We start from the raw sequence: 25,783 nt of genomic DNA on the forward strand, positions 1-25,783 counted from the left end.
GTACTGCAGTCCACAAACCACTTCTCTGCAAAGTATGAACGCCTTCCATGTGCGATCCGCATTGTGCTCACTCCCATCACTAGAAATTACTATTCTTTACAGAATGGGAAATGTTCTGTAATATGCGAAACGGACACACGATTGCGGGCAGCACAAGGAAGACGTCTGCGTGCTGTCCGTTATTTTTGTTTCTTTGGGGACCCACAGAAGTGAATGGGTCCGTGTGCAATCTGCAAAAAAATGGAGATGCAAAATTCGGTCGTGTGTGGGAACCCTTAAACTTAGGTCAGTATTTCCCCAAACCATGGGTTAGAATTCCACAGAACATTAAAAGGTTTAGGCCATGAAAAAAAAATTATACATTTTTCAAACCTGCACCACCTGGATCTGAATACTTTTCTCATTGCATGCAAATAAAATTTTTGCATAGCCACAGAGTTATTTAATAAAAATGTATCTGTATAGCGCCACCTGCTGTTTGTTCTTTTCTTTATTTATCTGTCCTTCTCATTAAGGTGGTCGCACGCGCTCAGTTTAAAAGGACACAATCCCTCAGCTACCAGGTTGAAATAAATCTAGCAGAACAGAAACAATCAATGAGGAGATCTCTGGCTCCATGTGAGGTGCAGGGCTGGTTCTAGCTTTGTTAGATAGAGATTGTCATGTACTATATTATGTCTGATTTTCATTTTTTACATCAATCATGGCATAACTCCTTTAAAAGTTACAGTACAGGGGTAATAAACGGGTTGCCTAAAGATGACCACCCCTGTCCATATGAACGACTAATGCATATGGACATCACGGAGGGAGTTACCATGCTCAAAACTTCCATCTAGGAGCCAGAATGGAAAGCTAGCTAAGGGTACATTCACACTTGCGTTGTTTGATTCCGGCATAGAGTTCCGTTGCCTGAACTGTCTGCCTGATCAGGCAAACTGTATGCAAACGCATGTCATTTTTTCTGACTGATCAGGCATTTTTCAGACTGATCAGGATCCTGATCAGTCTGAAAAATACCTGATCAGTCAGAAAAATGCATTGCAATACCGGATTCGTTTTTCCAGTGTCATCAGGCAAAACAGATCCGGTATTTATTTTCTCATTTTTAAAAGGTCTGCGCATGCGCAGACCGGAAGGACGGATCAGGCATTCAGATATTTTGAATGCCGGCTCCGGCACTAATACATTCCTAAGGAAAAAAGTTTTTTTCACCGGAGATAAAACCGTAGCATGCTACGGTTTTCTCTTTTGCCTGATCAGTCAAAACAACTGAACTGAAGACATCCTGAACGGATTACTCTCCATTCAGAATGCATGGGGATATGCCTGATCAGTTCTTTTCCGGTATAGAGCCCCTGTGACGGAACTCTATGCCGGAAAAGAAAAACGCTAATGTGAAAGTAGCAGACGACCTGGCACTTCCTCAATTTACCGGCTCGATCACCGATTTCAATAACAACTAAGGCTACTTTCACACTCGCGTTTTGTACGGATCCGTCATGGACGGGTCCGTTCAGATAATGCAACCATCTGCATCTGTCTTGAACACCATTGAAATTCAATGGAGGACGGATCCGTTTTCTGTTGTGCCATATTATGTCAGTTAAAACGGATCCGTCCCCGTTGACTTACATTGTGTGCCAGGACGGATCCGTTTGGCTCAGTTTCGTCAAACGGACACCAAAACGCTGCAAGCAGAGTTTTGGTGTCCGCCTCCAAAGCGGAATGGAGACGGAACGGAGGCAAACGGATGCATTCTGAGCGGATCCTTTTCCATTCAGAATGCATTAGGGCAAAACTGATCCATTTCAGCCTTGAACGGATCTCACAAACGGAAAGCCAAAACGCCAGTGTGAAAGTAGACTAGTCGCCAAGCTGGCTTCCATTTAAATATTAATCACACAACACAGCTAATAAGGAGAGAGGAGATCACCTTGGGAGGTTTGGAGCAGATGCAGATGTGACCACTGCAGATGGGGATGAAGGCGTTGAAGGTTGTGGAGACTCTGGAGCCCGTGGAACTCTCCCCATTCGATACCAGATGCCCATACTGTTCAGCTCCCTGTACGACGGAGGAACAAATTAAGACATGGTGCAGGCAGGTGAATTAAGAGTTAACGTACAAACCTTCAGACTTTCCCTTCCTTACTGCAGATTGGTCACAGTTGACCGACTCTGGTCTTTAAACATATTCTGATTGTAGACAAAGAAACCGGAGTACGGGCAGAACAGTTCTTCAACATCATTACCACAAATATTTAACCCTTTTGTCATCAAAATCTTCCATTCAAAAACGCAGAAAGCAAAAGGTTACCTCAAAAGGTGATTTAAAGGGAACCCCTCAGCTAGATATCACCTTTCAAGCCACCAGGGGTACCTGACCATTCTGCTCCTCTTGTGCATGGTGGTACCCTTAAAGGGGTTATCCAGAAATGGATATCGTCTGGATAGGTCTTCAATATCGGATTGGTGGGGGTCCAACACCCGGAACCCCTGCCGGCTTCTCCATGAGCGTCGCAGCCTCTTCCTAGGCAAAGTGAGGTCACTGCGCACCTGTCACATGGCCTAATTCAAGTCAATGGAGCTGAGCTGCAATAGCATGCAGTCGTTATACAATGTACAGCGCCATGCTCGGAAAGTTGCTGCGCGCAGTTAGCATGGCTGCTCCTTGACACAGATGATCGCCGGGGGTGCCGGGACTTGGACCTCCACCGATGTGATAATGATAACCTATCTTGAGGATAGGTCATCATTATCCTTTCCTGGATAACCCCTTTAAAAAAAGAGTTGTCTCATCTCAGACATTATAAACAAAAATGCACTGGGCGCTATCTGATATCTCCACCAATACTGAATTTATTAGATATACGAAGTGCTGCCCTATAGTGAGGGGTACTAGGCACAATAAAATATCGAACATAAAAATCGAGGACAGCAACAATAAAACATCACAATAAAATCGATAATCTATAAAAAAAACAAAAAACGCTGAATAAGACAAAATGCCTATGATGATTTTCGAACCATAAATGCAACAGCATACACAATAGCAGCACTAACCGGTGTGGAATGCAAAACCTTTGAACCACTGAGGAAGGGGTTATGCAATACCCCGAAACGCGTCTGGTTTAAACCCCCCCAAAGGATCTCTTGCCAAGGGTGATAAAGTAATATTATATGAAATTGCCCGTCCAATACCGTCTGCCGCGCAATAGGCGACTCAAAACTTGCCGAATTAAAGACCGTGTACAGCCATCGAGGTTCACGTGCAAACAAGCCGCCGGCGTGGGGATCCGGACGGAAGAAATTCGGAAAACTCGTAAGACTACGGTCGATTTTACCGAAAGACCAACGTCGAGAGCAACTTATGGGCATTCGCTTCATTGAACGGTAAGACTGTTAGATTTTTTATGCCGGCTTATGTGTGTTGGGAACACACAGCTAAGTGTTTCGGCGGGACGCCGCTGAGCTTTTAACATAGCGGGCATAAACGCTCAGGCAAAAAACAATGTTTCCCTATGGGCATGGTTCTCAACTGAGTGTTTTACAGCGCGTACGAATGCGCTGTAAAACGCCCTACGCCCCAAGAAGTACAGGAGCTTCTTTGGGGCGTATTGTGGCAGTTTTTCATTGGATGCCTCTGTGGTTAATCACACAAACGCGCGTACTACGCACGTTTCCAAAATACAAAAACGCCCGATAAAAACGCCTGTAAAAAGCGCTTATCGAATACGCTCAGGTGTGAACCCAGCCTTAAAGGTTTTGCATTCCACACCGGTTAGTGCTGCTATTGTGTATGCTGTTGCATTTATGGTTCGAAAAATCATAGGCATTTTGTTTTATTCAGCGATTTTTTTATAGATTATGTTACCGATTTTATTGTTGATGTCCTCGATTTTTAGGTTATATTCGATATTTTATTGTGCCTAGTACCCCTCACTATAGGGTAGCACTTCGTATATCTAATACATTCAGTATTGGTGGAGATATCAGAAAGCGCCCAGTGCATTTCTGTCTATATTGAGTAGATCGGGTGAATCTACTTTACTGAGAGCACCTTATTTGATCTTAGGCTCATCCTGTGCGGCACAATATTTTAGATTTCATCTCAGACATTGGTGGCATTTTTGCTAGGATATGCTACCTACGTATGTCAGACAGATGCGGGACCCACACCTCTCTCTAGAACGGAGCCCCCAAAGTGAACGCAGAGCACATCGCACATAAGCGATCACCCTCCATTCATTTCAATGGGAGTTCTGAAAATAGATGAGCACTGTCTTGGCTATTTCTAGTAGTCCCAAAGAAGTGAATGGAGCGGTGGACGCGCTTGCGTGCGCCATTCGTTTCTCTAGAACTTCCGAAAATTTGGCAGTACGTTTTAGAACTCCCATAGAAGTGAACGGAGAACGCATGCGGGCCCTGTTCTAGAAATAGCGATATGCCACCAATGTTTGAGGTGACAGAATCCCTTTAATTGCCTTAGCAGATGCCTCATTTTGCCATAAATCCACTTTAATCTATGCTCGCACCTCATGCAAATGAATGGTTTGGCGTTAACAAGGTGAAGACATTGAGAACTAAAGTCAAGCTTGCTATGCCCATATCCCACCCCATCAATCTTGACTGACATCCATGAGAACATGAAACGCATTCAGCAGACCTCCCAAGATCCTGCGCATGCGCCGCTGTGTCCTAATCTGGCGCGCCTGTGCAGTGAAGCTGGGTGGACTTGCCTTGGCTTTAGCAAGAGGGATGCTGATGACGTTCCTGTCCTAAGGAACATCAGTTACGACTGAAGATGGTTCTCAATGTTCCCACCATCTTGATTCCAAACCGTTCATTTGCATACAGCGCCGGGCCACGATTTCTGGAAAATAAGATATCTGCCGACAGAAATAAGGACACCGCAGGGGCAGAACGGTCAGGCACTCCTGGTGGTTTGGGGGGGAAATGTTTCCTCTAATGCCAGGAAGCTATATTTTAAAGGTAGCAGTGATCTGCTGAGAAGAGTCCTCCAAGTTCTCATGTGCCAGACCGATGAAATTCGTGACGTTATGGGTTTCCGTGCTGAAATGTTACAGGGATATTAAGGTTTTAACAAATATACATGTCTCATCATATAATGAAAAGTTATAAGACTTTATAATAAAATTTTCCGTATACATTTTTTTAAAATGTTCTTTCAAGATCTCTGCTTGCAGTCATCCCTACCATACGTCTAATGGATACAATTCCTTTGTGGTCATTTGATAGGACACACGGGTGCATGGCTCATTACAGTAGTTATCACAGCCGTATCACCACATGACCGGGAGAAGTTTTCATTCACTAGACATAGTAACGGACACTTATTTAAAAGGGGTTATCCAAGATGGATAAGATTAGAACCCGCAGCGCATACGCGAGTCTGAATCTTTCAGTAGAGCTTTATATGCGCTGCAGGTTGTAATCCCAAGCAGGGATCAACTGCCGAATGGGATCCTGTGGCATCCCGGATAACCCCTTTAACTGATGGCAAACCAAGAACTTGAAAACTGGGAGAAATTGATATTTTGACGCTACTTTGGTAAACTGCATAACTTTTCATCATGCAATGAATATGCTTTATTTGCCAGAATTGGAATACCCCATAAAAAATGGTGATCATCTGCCGGAATACTGGTATAGCCGTATCCAGCATAGCTGGACCCAGCAAGGGCCCGCTGGATACTCATTCACCATAATGGGATCCGTTTCCGGTTTTCTGCTGGAAAAATACAAGTCCGGTATTCTGCTTCTCCAGAATCCCGTACGCAGATGTGAACGAATCCTCACTTTGACCATTTTGACCTCAGGAACACGACAGCAGGATCAAGATCAAACAGTGTCGACCTAACTTCTGTAATGAAATACGGAACAAGCTACCATTTAATGGTAGCCTGATAGTCGGGCAGATTATCGGGGATGAGCGTTCTTGCCAACACTGGTGCCAACAATCTTCGCGTGGTAAAGGTGTAGCCGGTGAGCAATAAGTTCATCCATTGGGTGAAACTGTAGTTCCTGCAGGCACCTAAAATCATCATTTGAGGACAGCACTCTCCTGTCCAGAAATAATGCAGCCGTATGAGGACGAGCGATCGCAATACTGTAGGAGCGGCCAGTTGTTGGGAAGGAATGCTTCCTTCAAGATAATCGGCTGCTCCTTGCTCCGTTTAAACCATATTCTTATCAGTTTCATATGATCTTAGCTATAATGAGTGTTTATGAGGTCAGGAGATCAGAGATAAGGCTTCACATGAGCCGACAGCTGATGGAACTCAGGAGGGATAGTCTACAAATATATGTGGTTAAAAATCAGTATCACAAAAATAACAGAAATTTTTTAATAAAAGAACATTAGAAGAAATGAGTAATGAAAAATGCAATCTTTTAAAAAGAATTGCTCCAAAAAGGTGCCCAAAGCCTTTAATGAGTCTTTTATAAAATAGTTCCTTTTCGCTCTTTTTCACCATGAGCTGCTCATTAAAACTTCTGGAAATCACCAAGTGGATTTTTTTGTACCAGCGTACGAGGCAATATGCAGGAATGGCATTGCAGAAGTCTTCAAACCAATCATACTCACCCTATGAACGTATACTGAGGTGGGGCCTGTTTTGAGCGGCTCAGGATGCGGATGTCACAGATGGCAGCCTCCGTGGAGTCTCTTGGGATAAACTTAATGCACAGACGCTTTTTTCGAAAGGCAACTTCCTCTATAGGAATAAAAATAATAATAATAATAAAAAAATAAATAAAAAAAAGCCAGGTATGGTCAACTAAAATTTAAGATTCCAAAAAGGTTTCCTTCAGTGCTTGCAGGCTTGATGTCTAAAGGTGGCCATGGACATTAGATAGAAGAAGGCTGATGGTTGAACATCCATTGAACCATCTACTGAAGGACTATTTCACAGACAACTCTACATTTTCATTTCGTCCCGCTGAAGATGATGTAAGGAATTGGACCTCCAACCATCAGATAACTTAAAGGGGTTTTCCTATCTGCCTGTTTTGCCTGCTCTTTCAGCTCCCTCTTTGCCTGCACTTGTGCTGTGGGCGGGGGGATGCTTGCTTTTGATTGACAGTTTGTCTGGCAGATCGTGCACGCTCCCGCTGCTGGTAGTGTAGCAGCATGTGGAAAAACAAGAATAGTGTAGCAGGCTTTTGGATCGTGACAACTACCATTGAAAAGTGTGGCTGTCACGGGTTAGATTGTTCGGTCCCTGCAGAGGTGCTGCCGAGACAGAGACCGAGCAGTCTCTAAACTAAACACTGTTATCTCTATATTTACATATAGAGATGACAGTAATTTAGAGACAAACTCACTGCAGATCTCATCTACAGCTAGTGCTCTTTGATCAGTGGAGGATGGAGCGGCTGGCAGATCTATAACTCTTTCTATAGAACAGTTTTAGGGCTTCAGCGCATGCCCTGAAGCCTTCCATAAACATCTAATGCAGCTGAGTAGAGGTGGCCGGGCAGAAAGCTCTAACGTGCGCGCTCCCAAGGTGCCGGCCACTCATGGAAAACAGCACAGCTACAAGAAGCTGCACAATCGTGGCCACCACTGCTGTATCGCTGTGGTGGCCATAACTATAGGCTCCCAAGTATAAACACAACAAAGATCAAAGTCCTGATATCTGAAAAAGGATCGAAGACTGAAAATTTAATATATTTAGTAAGTTATCATTTATGCTATTTGGAATTTAATTACACCGGATTCACAAGACGGGAGTACCCCTTTAAAGCCCAGTTAAGCCAATGTCTAAGATAACTTCAAAGCCCAAATTCTGAAGAATGTTCTGATGTTTATTTTACCCATGTTGGTCTTCAATGGAAACCACAATCTAACTAAAGCTATTTTAGGACATTCAACACTGACAAATACTTTCTGTAAAAATTATATAAAACCGTGCCGCTCAAATCCAACAGTAGAAAATCACGCCCACAGAGAGTTCCTCGGATATGGTCGGTTCCTGGTTAGGTAACCTCAACTTCCACAATATTCGGTGCTCTTATCCCCTATAATCATATGACTCTAAGATGCCCCTGACGAAGCGCAGGCGAAAGCCGGGTTGGGCATTTGGCGAAAGAACTGATAAGCATTTGAGATTTTATGGAAATTTGTGAGTATAACAAAATAACCGTATAAGATAAAGAACTTGTGGGACTTCCCTATGTCGGGCCGTTTCCCTTATAATTGAGGAAGTCGAGGTTACCTAACCAGGAACCCACCATATCCGAGGTACTCTCTGTGGGCGTGATTTTCTACTGTTGGATTTGAGAAGCGTGGTTTTATATAATTTTTGCAGACTGTGTGTGAAAGGTACCCACCTCACGACAAACCTGCAGCGCTCCAAATGGAACATTGGTTTGGGACTTTTTATATTTAGTTATATTTTCATTTTTAAGACTGACAAATACTTACGTGTGTCAACTGTCTCTTGGATGGGTATAAAGCCAACAGGTAATGTGTCCTTTATATCAATCAATTTCATGTCTACCAAGACATTCCCTAAATGGCTCTGTGGAAGAACCAGAAGAAGGTGAGTAGCTGACAGCTAACGAGAGGAAACTGGGTCATCAGTAGTTGTTCAAACTTACATTTTCTCTTGAGAAGACTCTCGTGAAGCAAAGATATCTTGTCACCTTGGACTTAAATAAACCATCTTTCCAAAGATCTGCATCCAGGCCGTCTGTTGTCTGAGAAACCTGCAACGTGACATGGACAAGTAGGAAATTAGTACTGAGATAGCTACAATCTAACATACAGTTTTTTGTATTTGAGAAATGCAAGAGTTTGTAATTTCTCAAGGGATGACATAGAGGATGACAAAGTCTAAGGAGACAAAAAAGAGTGCCAAGTTGTTATTTCCTGTACAGGCCACAGCAGAAACAGTAGTACTTTAGTGGAATTATTCCAGGAAGGGAGTAACAAGATCTCAATGACTGCCTTACCAATAATTATCTTTTAGCTATGGCCAGTTATGGATGGTTGAGTCTATTATATTTTTCACTTAATAAGACGCACTTTTTTTGCCCTAAAAGTGGGAGGAAAATGGCAGTGCGTCTTATAAAGAATATAATAGTGCATATAGTGCTGCTCACGCTGAGTGTACTCATCACTCCCTGGTCTTCATCCAGGCACCCGTTGTGCTCTGACTGTGAAAAGTGTCAGGACCAAAGCTAAAGCTGAAATAAAAGTGCAGGACTTTGTGCACATTTTTCAAGAACAGATCGCTGAGGCAAGTGAAATGCTTCCCCAAAAATGACAACATGTTCCTCAATTATTGTACAAAGATAACTTTGCCTGTGACTGACAGAAGATCATTAGGGCAGGTGTAATATGAAGTATCAAAACCAAACGAAAGGGATGAGCTACTGCCACAGTTCCTCACAGCAGGTGATGCAGGAGACAAGAACTCTAGTATGTTCAGCTGACTTGTTTTTGAGACTTTGGACAGTAGGCCTAAATCCCGACAGCTAGGGAGATATTTAGTGGTCAGCCTTGGATTTTCTTTTTTGTGTTGATGCTTTCTTTGTCTGTATGAGAAGCAAAGTAAAGCTGGTTGAGGTCCGTCTGAACGACAATCCTCTAAACTATTGAAAAGTTCTTGGTGCCATGAATTAGTCTTTGTGCCACCAAGATGGTGATCCTATGACATAGTTCTTCCTGAAAACTTTACACATACAATAAAAACCTGTAAAAACCAAGGCCACCTAAACTATGGTGTTTGCAGTGCCTCTCATAAAATAATTATTGCTTCCTGTGCTCACATACACCTGAATAAACAGGTACATATGAATGACAGTGTGCACTCTGATTCCACATCACCTACACTTTTATGGACAAGCCATGGTGGTGGACATTGTCTATAGACATCTGGCAGGTTTCCACGTCAGAATGGTGTGAAAACAATTTTAAAAGGAGTTATCCTCATTTTTAAAATTCCTTTTAGCGCGCGCTACACACTTTAACAGTCCTATTGGGCCAGCGCTGCATTCCCTGATGTACGCTGTGGGTACTTCCTGGATCACATGCCGGACAAGTGTCTTGCTTCCCCCCCCCCCAATCTTTCTCTTTCCACTGTTTATTCCTAAGGGCAGCACCTAACTTACTGCACAGAATCAGTAGACAATTTGGAGAGAGTCCTTAGGCCATGATCTGATCCCATCTTTGCCACTAATATACAGATCCTGTCCAGCACTGTGCTACTGTATGGACATGTGCATGAACCTAAGCTATCGTAATAAAATGACCAAGTCTCTTCTGGTAGAAAGGAGCAGAATCTGAATCAGGTCCCACATGGCTTTGGATTGTGCATTTCTGGCTCTTGAACATATTTTCTGGAGGTTTAGGGTTGGAGTGGATTCACTATTTCCATAATTTCATGTGATTTTCATAACTCACCAGCCAAGTTCAAAACCTCAAAAAACATGTAACGTTTTCCCTTGAGAGCATAACATTTTTACGAGAAGGGAATTTGGTTTGGCTCAAGAGGTGTCCCTCCGTGCTAAGTCCTAGTCAATGGAAAAGCTAAAAAAGAAAAAACTATGAAAAACTTAAAATGCCACAAACAGACAAACCTTCTAGAGCAGTCTAGCACCAATGTGGTCTTCTCCCACGCATCTCGAACCTATCAGGTCATTATGACTGGACCCCCCCCCCCCCCCACCAATGACACATTACAATTACTGTACATTTAATTTACAGTCACGTCTGCCACGGAAAATCTCTCCATGATCAGACAACACAACAGAGCAAAGCAAATCAATGCTTACACATGTACAAATGTGAAGCCACTCTTTAAATTTATTTTCAGAACTGAACATCCTGAAAAGGGAACTTCTGGAGCTACTGCTGCACGTAATTGTAAAAATAATTCTACCTGTCAATACTTTGTAGGACCGCCTTTCACTAAAAATTACAGCTGCAAGTCTTTTGGGGTATGTATCTACCAGCTTTGCACATCTAGTGGCTGAAATTTTTGCCCATTATTCTTCTTTGCAAAATAGCTCAAGCTCAGTCAGATAGGATGGAGAGCGTCTGTAAACAGCAATTCTCAAGCCTTGCCACAGATGATCAAACATCATGATGAAAACCAAGGAACACAGACAGGTCAGGGATACTTGGTTCTTTGTGTTGGTCTATCACAGGGATCAGCAACCTCCGGCACTCCAGCTGTTCAGAAACCACAACTCCCAGAATGCTTTATTCACTTCTGTGGGAGTTAGAGGAACAGCTGAGCAGGTTTGCATGCTGGGAGTTGTAATTTCAAAGCAGCTGAAGTGCCGAAGGTTGCTGATCCCCGATCTATTCCATAAAATCCCAATAAAAATACATTGTCCAACGAGAAATATTCTTCAGTTTTCAAACCAGCACCTGGATCTGAATACTTTTATAATTGCAGTCACTAAGTTATTCAATAAAATGAATCTGTACAGTGTCACCTGCCGTTTTATTTTATTTTTATTTCTCTGACCTGCTCACTGAGAAGGCCGCACATGCTCAGTTTCATCCTTCAACTGCCTCCTGAGCTGTGATAGGGAGAGCATGGACACGCCCCCTGAGCTGTGATAGGGAGAGCATGGACACGACCCCTGAGCTGTGATAGGGAGAGCATGGACACGCCCCCTGAGCTGCAGAAGAAAAGAAGAAAAGACACTCCCCTTGAGCTGCCAGCTTGATATAAATCGAGCAGAGCAATGATTTTGGAGATCTCTGGATCCATGTGAGGTATAGGGCTGGTTCTAGCTTTGTTAGAAAGAGATTGTCATGTCCTATATGAGGTCAGATTTTCATTTTTAATAATAATCATGGGATAACCCCTTTAAGTTTGTTGGTATAACGTGATAAAATGTGGAAAAGTTTCAAGGAGTGTGAATACTTTTTCAAGGCACTGGATATACTATATTATATTATCATCAAGTTCATACATTTTTACACAAGCAAGAGCATGGAACAAAGTTATCCAATAGCCATATCCCAACCTATGTGAAAAGTGCCTTTTGCCTGGAAGGGGCCATATACTTTTAAAAGCATACCTTAAAACTGTATCCTCCGATTTGTACTGAAAGTCACGTAAAAAATATAAAGGTTCACTCAGGCTACTTTCACACTTGCGGCAGAGTGATTCGGCAAAACGGATGCCAACTGATGGCATTTGTAAGACTGAGCAGGATCCTGATCAGTCTTAAAAATGCCTGATCAATCAGAAAAATTCATTGAGATGCCGGATCCGTCTTTCCGGTGTCATTCGGCAAAATAGATCCGGCATTTATTTATTTTTCGCCTTTTTTTTCGGTCTGCGCATGAGCAGACCAGAAGGACGGATCCGGCATTCCGGTATTTTGAATTCCGGATTCGGCACTAATACATTCCTATGGAAAGAAATGCCGGCAAGTCTTCAGTTTTTTTTCGCCGAAGATAAAACCGTAGCATGCTAAAATGACTGAACGGAAGACATCCTTATGCATCCTGAACGGATAACTCTCCTTTCAGAATGCATGGGGATATGCTTGATCAGTTCTTTTCCGGCATTGAGCCTTTTTGACGGAACTCTATGCCGGAAAAGAAAAAAACCGCTAGTGTGAAAGTACCCTTAGGACAGTCTAAAACTGAAAAATAACACTAAAATAAAATCAATGTCCATCACGCCTCAGAAAACTAAGATGAGGCCCGTCTCCAGCAGTAAGACAACTGGCTGATGCAGAAGCCCCCCTCCCCCACTGCTCCATTTGCCACAGAAAGTCAAGTGTCTTAAGACTTGCCCTGAAATGAACACCAGTGTTGATGAAGCTGTTGAAAATCCTGACGGTTGAGAAACACCATAGGCCAAAATTTGGGTCTGTTTACTGTTCTGATTCCTATCTAGTTTTTTTTTTTTTTTTTAACATACCACTTTTATAGCCAAGTTGTAGAACACCTCTATAATTTGCAAACCTCTAGAGCTGTACAAGTCAACCACAACATGAGCAAACTTGCTGTCAGACATAATCTGAAGGAATGTGTTGATCTCTGAGGTGGATTTGTAAGCCACAGTCGCCAGAGATGAACGTGGTGGTTTTCGATGAGGAACCAGATTGTCTGAAACAAAGACATTTATAAAAAGGGATTATACACATCAGCACACACAACTACTACGATACAGAATCTAAACTTTGGTACACAGTTTTTCCCATACAATCTACTGAGAAAATAAGCAAAGTCAACATACAAGTATTGAAGGTCTAGAAAAACATGGCCGCTTTCTTCAAGAAACTGTGAAATTCTTGGCCATGGGCGATCTCAGATAATGCAGCCCATCACCACTGACCTGAAGAATATTAAACTACCTTACCGGGGACATCCCACAAACAAGAGTGGGGAAGTTTCTGGAAGATAGGAGTCCTGGCTTTCTAATTCCTAAAAGGGGTTGTCTCATCACAGACAATTGGGGCATTTTTTCTAGGATATGCCCCCATTGTCTTATAGGTGCGGGTCCCACCGATGGGACTCACACCTATACAGAGAGCGGAGCCCCGCTAAGTGATGGCTGGAGGACATTAGTACTTCATTTGAAATGCCGTACTCATTGCATAGTAATATTTTTTTATGGATAACCCCTTTATATAGTTGGTGTCACCAGGACATTTCTTTTTCTAATAAACCTGGCCGAGAACCTGATGACTGGTCTGACTGCAGGGCACTGTATGGATGCCTCCTAAGGCTGGGCTGTTGTGGTGTTGGACCAAACACCAACAGCATTTGGCGGACCCCACTGACTAGAATGGGGTCTGTAAGGATTTCAGTTATTTTTCCTTAATTCTGCTGGACAAAATACTGCTGCCTCCCGACGGCTTTTGGGAATCGGTAACAACCTCCACTGCCTATGTGAACCTAGCCCAAGTCTCGAATGGATCATAACACTGCAGCAGTTCGAAAATAAATGGCTAAAACGCCAAAGATTAGCATCATATTACAAGATACGGTTCCATGGCAGGCCATCTCGTCTTTCCAGATTATCCAGTATTTAAGGAGTGTCACATTCCCTACATGACTGGAAACTTCTTCAGTTTTCCATCCCACATCCAACACGGCATCTGCACAGCACATTTAAAGACATTCCGGCTGGCGTGAGGCATTAGACTGACAGAGAACCCATTACTCTGTGTCTAAAGACGCAATGGTAAAAATTATAAAAACTTTATAGCAACTTTCTCTCTTTCAAAAGGTAGTAGAGGACATCATAAATACTGTGACAAACTAGTATCACCACAACCGCAATGACCAGTACAATAAAGTTAACAATGTCTTTTACTGCGCAGTGAACGCCATAAAAACAAAAACACGAGAATTGCCTTTTTCCATTCCAACCAAAAATAATTTTATAAAATAGATTCTTAGTATATTAAATGGTCCCATACAGCTATGTTGAAGAAGAAAAAAGTAAAAAAATAAAAATAAAAAGTTCTAGCTCTTAGAAGAATATAAAAAAAACTACCACTGGGTGTGATGAGAAGGGGTTAAAAGGGCTGTAACCATCTCAGACATTGGCGACATAATCACCAGGATATGCCATCAAAGTCAGACAGGTGCGGGTCCCATCTCTGGGACCTACTCCTGTGTCTAGAACTGGCCCCCCAAGCGAAGGAGAATGCAACACGAATGTCGGCGGGGAGAATTCCAAGAACAGCAGAGGAAGCGAATAGAGAGCGCACAGCTCAGGCTAGACATAGTTAAGGGAGCACTCTGCTATTTTTGGAACTGACAGCAGCAAATGAAGGGTGTCCTCGCTAGTGCAGTGTGATCTCCTTGGGGGGCCCATTCTGGAAAGAGGAGCATGTCCTAGTGATAGGCCATCAATGAGATGGGAATGCCTCTTTAAAAAAGAGTAACTAAACTTTTATACTAACTTTTAATATGTTGTCCCTAATCCACTAAGAAATCTTTTGCTAATATACTTTATGGTAAAAATAGAAAACTAAAATACTTTTTCACCCCTAAAGAGCACCATGCGCTAAAACTCGGTTCTCCCTACACCGCTGAGCTGTCAGCAATGTACACAGTACGGAATACTCATTTTATGGGACTGCAGCAGCGCAGGGTACTTTCACACTTGCAGCAGAGTGATCCGGCAAGCCGTTCCGTCGCTGGAACTCCCTGCCGGATCCAGCAATCTGCATGCAAATGGACAGCATTTGTAGACTGATCCGGATCAGTCTCACAAATGCATTACAAGAACGGATCCGCCTGTCCATTTGTGAAACGGACAAACAGATCCGTTTCTATTTTTTCAAATATTTTTAAAAGATCTGCGCATGTGACGTCAGGTCCCAGGGCATGCTGGGATGAAGACGCGTCTCCTGCGGACTCCATGTGCCAGCGCACGCCGCACTGCCATTAAAGCTAAGTATAAAGTTAGCAGCACCAGCAGCGGCGGGCCCGGTGGGAAACTGGGGCACCTGTGAATTGGCAATGGAATGTTATTGGCCGTGATGGGGGGAGGGGGGGCAGACTGGTTAATTGGGGCTTCAGGCTGTGATTTGGCATGTATAAAGAGATATGAGAGGGAGGTGGGGGATGGAGAGGGGTTAATGGGGGCACCTGCGATTTTAGCATGTATAAAGTTATTGGGGGGGGGCTTAGATGGGTTAATGGGGGCACTTGTGATTTGGCAATGGCATGTATAAAGTTATTGGAGGGGGGAGGGGTTAATCGGGGCACCTGTGATTTGGCATGTATAAAGTTATTGGTTTGGAGAGGGGTTAATGGGGGCACCTGTGATTTGGCATGGAGGGGCTGATCTGGGGGAGTGGAGGACATGGTGGCATGGCGTGGGAGTGGATGGCATGGAGGCACAGGGGAAGGGGGACATCATGGCAATCTGGATGGCATGAAGGGGCTGATAGCAGTGCCATTATGGGGCACTGGGGGACATGGCATGGAGGGGCTGCTGATCTAATGGCACTGGGGGACATGGCAATAGATGGCATGGGGGTCTGGCTGATTGTACTGCAGCAAGGGAGGGTGTGATCATGGTGGCAGGCGGTCTGATCATGGTGGCATGGGAGTCCGATCGTGGGCTTGCGGCATGGGGGGACTGATTTGAGGGCAATACTGACTGACTTGGGGAGGGGGGGGTTATCTGTGACTGAGATCTGTGATAGTCTAATGAAAATCTGATGTAATAAATAAAAATATTGTTTTTATAAAGCAATACATTATTTTAAGAAGGTGTTTCTTAGATTACTCGATTAATCATACAAAATAAAATGCATAGAATACTCGATTAATAAAATATTAGTTTACTGCAGCCCTAGTGCTGCTGTCTGAGAGTGAGCTGTTCAAAAGGACATCCCCGAGTCCGTCCAGGCCCTGTGCCAGACGGAGGACAGCGAGTCTGAAAGCCAGACTGTCCGGCCTAAAACTGGACCTCTGGCCACCCTAGGGGCAGGCTGCTGTGGAGGTCAGTGTTAAGGGACAGATTGCTGTAAAGGCCACTGTTAAGGGGGTGGCCCCTGTGGAGGTCATTGTCAAGGGGATGGTGTGCTGTGAAACTCACTGTTAAAGGGGCAGGCTGCTGTGAAGGTCAAAGTGAAGGGGTTGGGCTGCTGTGGAGGTCCCATTTTAAGGAGACGGGGCACTGTGGAGTTCACCGTTAAGGCAGCGGGGTGCTGTAGATGTTACTGTTAAAAGATATTGACAGTATCCACTATAACACACAAACATTAAATTAAATTTTTTGTATTAAGGCTGAGTGAAGGAGGTAAAAGAAGTAAAGGAACAAAAGACAAGAAGGACAACTAAAAGACTTTCAACCAAGGTAAACGTGCTGCTGATGAAGTACAACTTCCAGATGTCTCTGAGCCTGAAAGGAAATGGGTTTTTCTTGTTTATTTGCACTAGGCGTTGAGGAAGATTTTTCATTGAGAAACAAAGCCTTGTGTACATTACACGACTACTTCTCTCAGGATAGGTCATTACTGTACGAGGAAAGTTGTACTCAGACCACCCATTCGACAATTTGTGAGGCAGTGTATTAGGTGCGAGTACCTCCACCAGCTTTATAAAGATGACCTTGGAGGTCTATTCTGTTAAATGGTCCATGAAGAGGTGGATTCAGAAGAAATCTAATAGGCATTATATGAAATTAACATCCTGCAGATGGTGGAGAAAGCTTCAAAGAAAGCTGAGGATTAATCCACTATGTGAGCTACAATGTAACTGCACTTCTGATCATTAGATTGTCCAAAATAGCTTCACGAGAGTTTGCTAGATTTCAACCACATGCAGTATTCTCCGATCAGTCATAACATTAAAACCTAATGTTGTGTAGGCCCCCGCCCCATGCTGCCAAAACAGCTCTGACCCAAAGTACAGGCCTAAGACCTCTGAAGGTGTCCAGTGGTATCTGACACTAGGATGTTTGCAGCAGTTGTGAGCTGGAACCTTAATGGATTGGACTGGTTTTCCAGCACAACCCACAGATGATTGATCAGACAGAGACTTGGGAAATTTGGAGGTGAAGTCAACTGCTAGAACTCTTTTTCAGGTTCCTCAAACCATTCCTGAACTACTTCTGCAGTGTGGCCATCTGCAGCAAGCTGTGATACACTGTATGTTCTGACAGGGATAATATCCGTAAAAAAAAAAAATTGTGCCAAAATAGTTAATCATGAAATCAGACCAAATGGGCTAGCCTTTACCGTCCATGTGCATCAATGAGACCGAGTGCCCATGACCCCATCACTAGATCACCAGTTGTCCTTCTGTGGACCACTTTTGGGAGGTGCCAACCGCTGCATAACAGGATGATCCCACAAGACGTGTAGTTTCAGAGATTCTCCAACCTGGCTGTCCATCCTTTACAATTTAGATCTTGTTAAAGCTGCTCATATCCTTACTCTTGCTCATTTTTCCTGCTTCCAAATCATCAACTTCAAGAAATAACCTAATATAGTATATCCCACATCATGACAGGAGCCGCTGTCACAAGATAATCAGTATTATTTACTTTAGGCTTAGATTTAAAGGGGTTGTCTCATCGTAGACAATGGGGACATATAGCTAGGATATATCCCCATTGTCTTATAGGTGCGGGTCCCACCGCTGGGACCCGCACCTATATCGAAAACGGAGCCCCGCAAGGTGATGGCTGGAGGACTCAAGTCCGGCCACCACCAAGCCGGCTCCCCATAGAAGTGAATGGGAGCGTACCACGCATGCGCGGCCACCATTTCATTTCTATGTGGCCGACAGAAATAGCCGAGCCAGCGCTCGGCTATTTTCGCCGGCCCCATGGAAAATGAATGGAGGGCGACTGCACATGCGCAGTGCGCCCTCCTCCACTTGCGGGGCTCTGTTCTAGATATAGGTGCGGGTCCCAGCGGTGGGACCCGCACCTATAAGACAATGGGGGCATATCCTAGCAATATGCCCCCATTGTCCATGATGAGACAACCCCTTTAATGCTATGGCTAACCGTTTTATGTGCAATGAAAGAGTGGTCCTAACTCAGGTTACCACCTATCCCTCATCACATAGGTCATAGGCTAAATGGGCTTATACAGAGATCTCCATGTCACCAAGACCCCTCAAAGAAAGGTCCAAGAAACAGGACCAAAATCTATGTTCTTCTTCAAGGTGAGCAAAAATGCATACAAGGGTATGAACATGCACCAGGAGGGACATTGGGACTATTACTATGGGGAGCATACAAACATATATATTCCTCTGCCTATAGATAACCTACTTTAATGGGGTTGTCTGGGAATAATGAACTTTTCCAGGATGGCCCCAGGCCTGCGTCTGCTTTGGAAAGAAACATACTTACCTACTCCGATCCTGCGCACTGCCTCGCTCACGTCTATCTTCCGGTCCGCAACGCATTAACTTACTCCAGGGGGTGGGCATGGTCACCTGCTCTGCTGCCACCAACCACTGGCTTCAGCGGTTACATGTCCACAAGGTGGATCTGTCAGTTATCACAGGGGGATATGTTCGGCATATATAGATGTTCATTATTTCCCACATGTTCTCGTATGCCTCTGTACATAGGGCTCCCAGGCTCTCTCTCCTGATAAGATTATACAGTGCTGCCCATAATTATTCATACCCCTGGCAAATTTTGAGTTACTTTTATTCAACCAGCAAGTAATTTTTTGACGGGAAATAACATAGGTGTCTCCCAAAAGATAATAAGACGATGTACAAGAGGCATTATTGTGGGAAAAAAAACATTTCTCAGCTTTTATTAACATTTGAGCAAAAAATACAAGATGTTCCACACTGTGGAAAATCTCAGAGGACGTGGTCGGAAGCCAAAAGGGACACCTGTGCTGGCCAGGAGGATAGTTAGAGAGGTGAAAAAGAATCCAAGGATCACCACCAAGGCCATCCTGGTGAATCTGGGATGGTGGTGGCAATGTCTCAAGGCAGACAATCCAACGGACACTGCACAATGCAGACCAAGGAGGACGCCACTTCTCCAGATAAGGCACACAAAAGCTCGCTTAGCTCATCTGGACAAAGAAGACAACTTCTGGTCTTCTGTGTTATGGTCAGATGAAACAAAAATTGAATTGTTTCGTCACAATGATGTTTCCTTCATTTGGCGTAAAAAATGAGAAGCCTTCAACCCAAAGAACACCATCCCCACTGTCAAACATGGTGGTGGGAACCTAATGCTTTGGGGTGTTTTTCAGCCAATGGACCAGGGAACCTAATCACAGTAAACGGCACCATGAAAAAAGAGCAATAATGAGGATTCTCAACGACAACATCAAGCAGTCTGCAGAGAAACTTGGCCTTAACATTTCAGCATGACAATGACCCAAAACACACGGCAAAAGTGGTGAAGAAATAGTTAGACAACAACATTAACGTTTTGGAGTGGCCCAGCCAGAGTCCAGACTTGAATCCAATTGAGAATCTATGGAGGGAGCTAAAGATCAGGGTGATGGCAAGAAGACCCTCCAACCTGAAAGATTTGGAGCTCATTGCTAAAGATGAATGGGCAAAAATACCTGTGGAGACCTGCAAAAAGCTGGTCTGCAATTATAGGAAGCGTTTGATTGCTGTAAAAGCCAATAAAGGCTTTTCTATTGATTATTTAGAAGGGTATGAATAATTTTTGACTGGACACTTTTGTAAATAAAAGCTGAGAAATGTTTTTTTTCCCACAATAATGCCTCTTGTACATCGTCTTATTATCTTTTGGGAGACACCTATGTCATTTCCCGTCAAAAAATTACTTGCTGGTTGAATAAAAGTAACTTTAAGTCAAAATTTGCCAGGGGTATGAATAATTATGGGCAGCACTGTACATGGAAACCTTGAATGAAATGATAGAAAGCTATATATTCCTGAGCTCAGCGACTCCCCTCCTCCATCCTACAGAAGAAAAAAAAATCTGATAAAATATCTCCTTCACATTTGCAGCAGTCCCTCAACATTTCTAGCTTGAAATCTGATGCCACAAACTCGTAGGCACCCCCTTCGTGGTGAAACGTTGACATTTCGAGTGCAATTCACAAACAAGCAACTTCTACTCCAATTGGCAAATGTCAGGATTGTGAACATCTGTTAATATTTTACAGTCAAGACAAATTCCTATTCCTTTATTTTGCTGAGGTCTAATGAATCAGTAGAGAAATGTGCCCCTCGGAGAGTGCATACGTGTATATGGTGCAGCAGGCTATCGTAGAAGACATAAAAATAGCACCGCGGTAAAGGCATGTCTATATAAAGACAAGCGAGTTCCAAATGAGAAAGTGGGGAGGGTATAGAGTTGCATGACAACGTGAGAAACCATACTGGAGTAGATCACAGTTCTTCATGGGAACCCGTCACCTGATTTGGGGTCATGAAACCACCAGCGTTATGCAGCCGAGGGTTCAGGGTCCCAACCTGCACAACTATTCCCCCAAAATAAAGTAAATGAAATTCAAGCTTACCAAGAGAAGAGTCCAGGACTCTTCCACAGAGGCTTTACGAAGCCAAGAATGGTACTTCTTGCTTCAATGCACATGCACTGCACATTAGGGCACATGCGCGGTGAGGCAAGATGCCCCATCCTCAGCTTTATTGGCAAAGTGCACATTTGCCTGACGTCTCCACAGAAAAATCCTGGACACTTGAATGGGAGCTAAGCTTGCAGTACCCTATTTGGCCACTACACAGTGTACGGAGCTGTCTGCTCACAGTAATGTTTCCGGCTCCACTGCAGCCCGAAACAGCTGATTGGGGTTGCTGGGTGTCAGACCCCCACCAAACTGATATCTGCTGCCTGGAGAATTTTTTACATCAATGATTCTCAAAACACCAAGAGTGTAGTACATACAAGTCAGTAACTTATCTGCATAGAGTATTTGTGGAAGTATCTCATAAGTATGAGATCATAAAGCTATACAACCTTCCAATTCATCACCACTTTTAGTGAAAGATCACTCAACAGATCTTGGGCCTTTCCTCCCCAACCACAAGGATAACGGATAGGGACGGGGTGTGGGTATAAAACTACTGCTGCTGTCGAGGTGGTAGCAGAGTTGGTCAGAACCACACCTCCTCAATCACTGATCTACAGACAACTGATTAATCACTTCCTTCATACTTAAAATCTAACTGTCACGCTACGTACACCTTCAGAGGCAATTTTTATGAGTGCATGTTACTTATTTTTGGCGAAAAATTGTTCTCAATTGACCTTTATTAAAAATATTGAGCTGTTCTTTGTGCTGGTCATCTAATAACCCTCATCTCTAAACTACTAAGAGGTCATAAACACTTATTTAGGCTACATTTTTATCAGTAAGATAAGAACTGAGCTATAATGAGTGTTTAGGAGGTCAGAGAGCAGAGATAAGGAGCCCATCAGCTCCTGGTCCGACGGAAAATACAGAAAATCCAAAGGGTGCCACTAGAGCATCTAAGCAAAAAGAACACCCTATTTTTAATCAAATTAATTTTAGCTCAAAATGAGTACAATGCAATAAATAAAAAAAATTACCCCCAAAGGTGTACATAGCCTTTAAGGAGTTGTACAGTAGGTGTCTTGTAGACCTCTTTGGAGAAAGTAGTAGACACCTTCACCACTGGAAGATTGGTTTACCATTTTTAGAATATATTTTGTGTTGTTGGTAGTGCATTTTTTATTGCTTGACAACTTCTTGGTAATCTGTTTAACCTAATGGCTAAATGCAACATCAAAGTCCAGTCGTGTATCTGCCTCCTCACATTTAGAAGCCATCACTGATAAACAGGAGATGTTGTTTGGCAATTTCTGCAGATACCAAAACTGAACAGCAGTGGTTGATTCCTGTAGAAGCACACAGGATTTATAAGGATAATCTAAAAAATAATAAAAAGCATTTGAGGACATAAAAAACAAGGACCAAGGTATGTTACCTAATTCATGTAGGGCCATTTTACAAAAAAAAACAACACTTTGACAGGACTTTGATGTTGCAAAATCAAATGCATTAACATTTAAAAGGTTTTAAATCAAAGTAATAGACCCTAGTGGCAAGTAATTTGTTCCAAAGGCAGACAAAAGAGTTTTTTCTCCTGGATCTTTGGGGCCTATTATGGTACTAGAGCCTGGGCCCACCAGAGAGTCCTCTGGTGGGCCAGTCAGATCCTGACCAGGCACATCAGGTTCATGCCTAGAACACACAAAAAAAAAACACAACATAGAGGAAAGCAGAATTTCTTATATCCTGTTCTGAAGTTGCCAGACCAATACTTACCACGTCGTAGCCTGTAGGTGCTCTATTCCTTGATGCTACTACCCCAACACCAGTGATGGGATCCATAGACAGGTCAGACAAAGCATCTGAAAGGTCCCGAACCTCAGGCATTATAGTGCGTTCCTGCAAAGAAAGGTACAATTTATCACAGAGCTCTTCATTTACTACCCTATTCAATCACACCCATAGGCCCATTCCTACCACCCCACCCCACCCGCACGTCACGCTTTCCTCCACTGGCACAACTGTAAACAAAATCCAAGAAATTTCTCTGCACCAAATGGGCCTTTCATCGAAGATGAACTCACATCAAACACTAATTCCACATAGTAACACAGAGCCAAACAGAAGATACAGCTTGAACATTAACTTTTTATAATGCTCTTAGACAGACACTGGGGATTTTTATTTGTCAACCCAAAGGTGAAGTAATAATTTTTTACAAGTTTTATGAACATCCTAAATGGCTGCCTGTAGAAGCAACGAGGAGCAACAGTTGTTCATGGCCGGGGAGAGGGGAACAAATTGTTTGGTGGATGTCCTGGGAATAATTTAATAAATGTATTTCATAAGCAAGTCGTGTTCTTTTACATGCAAATATCGTTCCTACATTACCCTTTAAATCCTATACAGCAAATTCAACCAAGAACAGTCAACTGTTTCAAAAAGATTTATCCTGTCAAGTGAACTTTTCACATCATGTTCTCCAGTGAATCCGGATATATCACTGATCGCCTGAGAAAGATGTGGATAAACATGGTGCTCACTCAACTGAATGAGCAGCTATGTAATATGTGGCCAGTCCTTCGCCAGTCTCTACTTTCAGGTCCCTTTCGAGACAAAGAACGCTCAGCCAATTACTGTGCTTAACGCTAGTGTAAAACTAGCCTTAGTCAAAGAGATCCTGTAAGTTGTTCCAGCAAGAAGTAGCCTACCGGAGGGCTCTGGTTCTGGCATTGCCGGACACTAAGTGATGCCCGCCAGCCCCATTAACTATAATGAGGACTGGCGGAGACCCGGCCACCACCTGGGAAATATGCTGAGAATCAGACGGACAAAAAGAGTTGCACGCAGCGGTATTTGCCAGGTTGCGGGGGGGGGATCTCCACCAGTCCCCATTATAGTTAATGAGGCCGGCGGGCACTTAGCCGGGCAAATCCGGATCCAGAGAGCTCTGGCTAGTGGGAAACTAGTCTAAGTGGTTATTTCCTGACTGTTGAGTGGGACCAGGAAGTACCGTAGATACCGGAGGAGGACAGTGGTGGCATCAGAATGGGAGTGTTGGGGGAAGGTTGATCGGTAAGGCGAGATTCTGGCTTAAAAATCTGTCTTAAACAAGTAAGCCAACCCATAGTTGGTATAGAGTTAGACAGATTTATCCTCCAGCCTGAACCAGTGATAAATCCGATGTACGTCTAGACGTCTAAGTTTATGGCTTCTACAGGATTAGTAAATTTGAGCCAGTGACTTTATGTTCAGGACCAGTCCATCTGATTTTTCTAAGGGGTGCACAATAATCAGATTTATAGGGAAAAGATCTCTAATAGGATAGATTGCCGATTCAGATATTTAGTAGCCATGCCAGACAATGTAGGCCACTGTGTGATCCGCATTCTAAAAGACTTTTTGGAGGACAAAAACACTTAAAAACAGACTGTCCATAGTCACTGCCATACAATGGAAACCCAAGCTGTAAGGCAAGAAAAAAAAAGTAAGGAACAAGAAACCACAGCAGGCAGCTGTCCAAACCATCTCCAACAAGCATGATCCATCAAGCCAGAGACAATGGGGCTTTGCTGAGAAATCGGCAACCACTCTACAAAAAGACTGCTTGAGAACAAGGCTAGGTTTACGTCAGATATCCATTCTTCTCTATGTCTTTTCAGATTGAAATAAAGATTGGATCAAAGCGCAAGAGAGTGGGGGAAACATTCCCCAACGAAATATGAAATGTGACAAACTTCACCTTAGGCCAAGAAGCCTTGAGCGTAAAACTGACCGCCACTACCCCCCCAACTGTTGTTCTTAAAAGGGGTTATCCACTAATTTAAATCCTCTGGATAGGTCATCAATATCAGACGGGAGAGGGTCCGACGCCCATCAGCTTTTAGAAGAGGCCGGAGATTCGCGAGCGCCTCAGCCTCTTCCTAGGTCTTGTGAGGTCACCATACATTGGTCACATGACCTACGCAATTGCAAGTCATCAAAGGGGCTGAGCAGCAATCCCAAGCACGGCACTATGCTTGGACAGCTGCCGGGAGCCAGTTTCGCCCTCCAGAGCTCCGGTGAGCCAGCAGCTGATCTGTGGGGGTGCCCCGGCCTATAGAATAATGGTGACCTATCCTGAAGATAAGTCATAAGTATCAATTTCTGGATAACCTTTTTAATAACCCGACGTATCATTTATGGTGCTTAGGGCTCATGCACATGATCATGCTCAGTCCGGGACACATGGTCCGTGTGTTGGCCGCATCTCCTGGACCGACAGCGGCTCCTCTGAGCAAACTCACTGCTTTATAGGTATTTACGATACAGCGAGTTCCTATCAGACCACAGGTACTATTGTACTGTACTCACAGTAGACCAGCAGTCAGACACAGACTCTGCATCATAAATCACCGTGTCAAATCCACACCAAAATATGCATGTTACCATTTTGACACAGATTTGCCCCAGATCCATTTGACATGCTGTGGTTTTCAAAATCCTCACCGCAGGTCAATTTCCACAATTTGGGCACCGTGTACATGAAATTTCAAAAATCTCATCTACTTCGCTGGTACTGTATTACGCTGTGGATGTGATGCACAAAAAACTGCAGGAAGTGATGGGCCCATGGTTTTCATCCTTATCAACTATGCAACTTATACCTCTGCAAATTGCAGGTCTGCAAAATGCGAATACCGTCCGTTTTGCATCTGCATTTTTTTTGCGAACCACTATGCGGACTACGGAATGAAGTCAACGGGTCCACAAAAAGTGTACGGAAGGCAAACAGATTGCATCTGTATTTTTGCTGCACCTTTGGTTTACG

The 25,783-nt window shown here is 43.6% G+C and overlaps 1 protein-coding gene across 3 annotated transcripts in view; it reads right to left on the bottom strand.

Annotated features, from left to right (window-relative positions):
- The window catches only part of MVB12B (multivesicular body subunit 12B), an 87,446-nt gene that overhangs the window by 53,295 nt on the left and 8,368 nt on the right, over positions 1 to 25,783 (bottom strand). For all 3 annotated transcript variants that reach the window (XM_040442677.1, XM_040442676.1, XM_040442675.1), the window contains exons 2-6: positions 22,750 to 22,872; positions 8,626 to 8,733; positions 8,450 to 8,546; positions 6,608 to 6,737; positions 1,937 to 2,065 (exon numbers count right to left, since the gene is read on the bottom strand). In XM_040442677.1, coding sequence (XP_040298611.1) covers positions 1,937 to 2,065; positions 6,608 to 6,737; positions 8,450 to 8,546; positions 8,626 to 8,733; positions 22,750 to 22,860 — 575 coding nt within the window. In that variant the 5' untranslated portion in view covers positions 22,861 to 22,872. The remainder of the gene's footprint in view (positions 1 to 1,936; positions 2,066 to 6,607; positions 6,738 to 8,449; positions 8,547 to 8,625; positions 8,734 to 22,749; positions 22,873 to 25,783) is intronic.

The sequence above is a fragment of the Bufo bufo genome, chromosome 8, assembly GCF_905171765.1.
Source record: "Bufo bufo chromosome 8, aBufBuf1.1, whole genome shotgun sequence".
Taxonomy (NCBI): domain Eukaryota; kingdom Metazoa; phylum Chordata; class Amphibia; order Anura; family Bufonidae; genus Bufo; species Bufo bufo.